Genomic DNA, 4,676 nt, shown 5'->3' on the forward strand with positions numbered 1-4,676 from the left:
GTGGTCAGATCTGGTTACTACAGTCCCCAGCCAGTTGAGAAGGAAATTTGCTTCAAAGTAGCCTTCCTTCAAACATGACTAGGACATCAGACTGTTTTGTGATTATTTCACTGCAGCGTTTTTAATTATTGTTCCTTTTAATTCCACAACATAAGTTTAAAGTCCTACTGGACACAATTTCAGATTTTGGCAGTTCAAAGGAAGGATGCTTACTATGCGTACCTGTTGGCAAAAGGAGATCTGAGGCACTCAGGAGATACAAAAACAAAAAGCCTTTATTAGTACATGGCTCAAATATTTAAAAACATAAATGCCGACGAGTTTCAGCCCATAGGGCCTTCGTCAGGGCTCAAAATGTTTGTATGTTTTCTCACTTTCATGTTAAGAAGGCCAATCAATGACACCTGCTGATGGCAGGTAGACAGCATTATGATTGAATGACCAGTATAACACAAAAATCTTTTAACATCTAAACAATCCTACGCGTCGGCATTTATGTTTTTAACTATTTGAGCCATGTACTAATAAAGGCTTTTATTTTTGTATCTCCTGAGTGCCTCAGATCTCCTTTTGCCAACATTTATGTGGATCCCTTGGCTGAAGAGCACCAGTGAGAGCACCAGATAAGATTTCTTACACCCCTGCAGCACTTCCAGCATTTTTTCTATATGCATACCTGTGTTTTATTAGTGTAGCATCTGTAATTAGAATATATATCAATCTAAACAAAAAAGAGCTATACACTTATTTTTGCCTAACATTTTAAAAAGTATGGGCTGCACAGTGACTCAGTGGTTAGAGCTGTTGCCTTGCAGCAAGAAGGTCCTGGGTTCGCTTCCCGGCCTGGGATCTTTCTGCATGGAGTTTGCATGTTCTCCCTGTGCATGCGTGGGCTCTCTCCGGGTACTCCGGCTTCCTCCCACAGTCCAAAAACATGACTGTTAGGTTAATTGGTCTGTCTATTGTTTTTAGGTGTGTGTGTGTGCATGGTTGTTTGTCCTGTGTGTCTCTGTGTTGCCCTGCGATCGACTGGCTCTCTGTCCAGGGTGTACCCCACCTGATTGCCCTTTGACTGCTGGAGATAGGCACCAGCCCCCCCGCGATCCTACATGGACAAGCAGGTTCAGAAGATGGATGGATTTTAAAAAGTCGAATACATTTTGTGTAGATTTCTCTACCAGTTATAATTGGTAGGTAAGAAATTAAAATTGGCACTTTCAATAGTAAGTCATGCAGAAAAACTAATCTAACTACATTAGGTTTAAAATAGATTGTAGTGAATGAAGCTCGCTGTTGTAAATAAACAACAACAGTTTTATATACAATTTTATGTATAAAAATTGTAAATAACATTTATTTTCACCACTACATGTCACTAAATCTGACTCATTTTAAATTATGAATCATTCATAACTTATGAATTCAAAAATAATTAAATTATAATAAATTAATCACTTTAAATTAGGATTTATTTTTGTCTACTAACTGATGGGAAAAACTGCACGAAAACACACAAATAATTTTTACAATTAGAAACAGATGTAGAATCTAAAAATCAGATTGTCAGAAACATGGAATAAAGAGACGTTTTATGCTAAAAGAAGAATAAAGTCAATGTAAATGAAGCTAAGATACATGTCAGTTTACTGCTGGTCTCACCACAAAACCAGGACTGAGTCCTCTATTTGTGCCTATACAAAAACAAACACACGTCAAGACACACAGCTGATGCTCCATCACAGATAATTGTGAAATAAATGTGTTTAAAATTAAAATCTAAAAATGTCCAAACTTTATTTTTAACTCTGAAACAAAACGTCATTGTTCCCCGTCTCTGTTTGGGGGGTCATCGAGGTCAGATCCTGGGATTGGAGAGCGCCGACTGCTATGCCTGCTGGGCAGTAAAGTAGAGGACAGAGACCAGAGGGTGGGGTCAGAGGGTGTGCAAGATGCAGAGGTTAACAGAGGTGAGAAGGTAATTGAGATCAGGCAATGTGAGGAGGAGACAGTGATGGGTTTCATTAGTCAGGGGGAAATTAGGAATCACAGCTAATTGGTTCAGAAAATACATGTTAATGTGTGTCGGTGGCATCGATGAACACACACACACACACACACACACAATGCTGTAATAGTGACCGTGTGTGATTTATGTGTGTTTTTTTAGGGGGGTGTTATGTGACTTGTTTATTAAATGTTGTTTAAGTGACCTGCTAAAGCTGCAGGCTTTACTGCTGCAGAGATCGTAAATCGTCTATTTCCTGCTCTGTTTTCTATCTTAAACAAAGCCATATGCTTTAAATGTTTCATGTTCCTATTTGACAGATCATTTTGAAACGTAACTCAAAGAATATCAAACAATGGAAATGGTTTTTTGTACCTTTTGAAAAATGTCATTCAAAATTGTAGCTTAGCTTTTCTTTTTACCAACACTTAAGTGGGTGCAGGTTTGGAAATGAGAAAGATCTTAAAGGAAAATGGTCCTTATATTTATTTCATTTGAATTTTCAACAATCAGGAGTAATTTATTTTATTTCTATTTAATTAACTATTGCCAAAAATGGTTTTAGTGCATGACAAGTTTTTTTATTGCTTGTAGTAAAAGTTTAGGAGCAAAAATCTTTCGTTGTGGATCTTCTCACCATTATTCCACGCTGTTATTAGTTTGGTTAAACTAGACGCTTGTTTAGTTTTTGTGCACAAATGGTTTATTCACAAATGTGCAATCATGCAATATGATGAAGATTTGTGCAGCCTCTTATTGTAAATGACTCCAGCTTTTGAAGTGTTTACTCAGCAAAGCTCTTCTTTTCTCGAGCCCCGAGGACACAGAGGATAGGATTACACAAAACAAAAGTCAAAATGGGATTTTACAGACCTCAGAACAGATTTTCAAATAATCGCTCTCATTCTGACTGGAACTTTATGGGTGCAGCGTATGTTTTTATTCCTGTAATTCAGGTGTCCACGACTGTGAAACACTGAAATACAAGCTGTGCAGGAGAATCTGTGCGGCAACTCTTATTAAATGGTGCTGTTGTCTTAACACCAAAGGAAAGAAGGAAACATGCAGCCAAAGTCTTTGTGTTCCATTTGATCTTCTCTTGTAATGTGTTGCTCGGCAAAGCCAAAAGACGTAACATTTAGACTGATCTGTTGACTTATGAAGCCATTTTTGTAGGGAAACGCCCTTGAGTGGTGCAGCTCTGTAACAGATATGTTTTTTCACCACTAGATGGTGGAGTTGTAGCAGGAAACTTATTTCTGTAAACCAATAACAAAAAAATCTGCCTTTCATGTAATGATTGCTTTCCATTTGTTTTTATATTCAAGTCATATTAGTGTTGATAGATTTTCGTAACAAAATAGATCCAAGCAGTATCTTTATGTCTCTGTGACTCCACCAGGCAGTCTACAACCTTGCTGGTGTTTCCTGTAAGTGTCATGGCGTCTCCGGTTCCTGCAGCCTGAAAACATGTTGGCTCCAACTGGCGGACTTCAGGAGGGTCGGGGAGTTTCTCAAAGAGAAATACGACAGCGCTGCAGCCATGCGGGTTGGACGCAAGGTGCTGCATCATCACTGAGCAGCCTGTTTTTGTAAGTACCTCAAATGTTGATCTAACTTCTTATCTTGTCCCAACAGGGGAAGCTGGAGCTCATAGACAAGCGCTTCAACAACCCGACACCTGAGGACATGGTCTACATCGACCCGAGCCCGGACTACTGCCTCAGAAACGAGACCACGGGCTCGCTGGGCACGCAAGGCCGACTCTGCAACAAAACATCAGAGGGCATGGACGGCTGCGAGCTGATGTGCTGCGGTCGAGGGTACGACCAGTTTAAGACCTACAAGCATGAGCGCTGCCACTGCAAGTTCCACTGGTGCTGCTACGTCAAGTGCAAACGCTGCACCACACTAGTGGACCAGTTTGTGTGCAAATAGCACCTGAATGCCAGTTTGGCAGGTGGCAGGGGTGAGGGAGGTGGGTGTGTGATGGAGACGGGGGAGCGGGGGGATTTCTTCTAGGTTTTGTTTGCTCAGTTTTCCTAGAAGTCCCCAACTATTTCACATGAAGGAAAAACAGCTGCAGAACATCTGTGCAGCTAGTTATTTTGTTTTAAAATGTAAACAGCTGAACAACAGATGGATGAAAAGACGTCCATTTATCTGATCACTGTCCTGACTAAAGGAGGAAGTAAACGGCTATGAGCAAACAAGGACACAAGGAGGAATGGACCAGACGCGGGAGCTGGATGATTTAAAAGGGGACACTTTGATTAGTGAGAGGGAAAACATGTAATGAATATAGAATTAAATAATAAATGAATGCACAACTGTTTTAGGAGGCATTTTAAATCATCACGGTTTGAAGTTTGCAGCAATCGGATTCTGTTTATTGTTTGGTGTTTTATCAAAGATCTGGGATTCCGGAGCGTCTTCTCATCTCAGCACCAGGAATTAAGCAACTTATAACTACCTGGGGAAAAAGACACAATTTGTGCGCTGTTTCATAGAAAAGGGTGATTTTATGTGATGGCAAAGCAAAGTGGAAATAACATTCAACTCTCAGGAAGTCCTGGGAATACACCCCTCAGCCCAAACCAACACCCTGCGTTCCTGTCCCCATGACCCGACAGCTACGTCTGTTAGCAGGGTAATGAGGCCTGCTGCTCAC

At 40.5% G+C, this 4,676-nt stretch overlaps 1 protein-coding gene across 3 annotated transcripts in view; it reads left to right on the top strand.

Annotated features, from left to right (window-relative positions):
• wnt5b (wingless-type MMTV integration site family, member 5b) overlaps positions 1-4,112 on the top strand; it is an 89,723-nt gene extending 85,611 nt beyond the window's left edge. For all 3 annotated transcript variants that reach the window (XM_054739684.2, XM_054739685.2, XM_015958578.3), the window contains 2 exons: positions 3,408-3,566; positions 3,644-4,112. In XM_054739684.2, the coding sequence (XP_054595659.1) occupies positions 3,408-3,566; positions 3,644-3,943 (459 nt within the window). In that variant the 3' untranslated portion in view covers positions 3,944-4,112. The remainder of the gene's footprint in view (positions 1-3,407; positions 3,567-3,643) is intronic.
• The last annotated feature ends 564 nt before the right edge of the window (positions 4,113-4,676 follow it).

Source organism: Nothobranchius furzeri, chromosome 1 (assembly GCF_043380555.1).
Source record: "Nothobranchius furzeri strain GRZ-AD chromosome 1, NfurGRZ-RIMD1, whole genome shotgun sequence".
Lineage (NCBI taxonomy): Eukaryota > Metazoa > Chordata > Actinopteri > Cyprinodontiformes > Nothobranchiidae > Nothobranchius > Nothobranchius furzeri.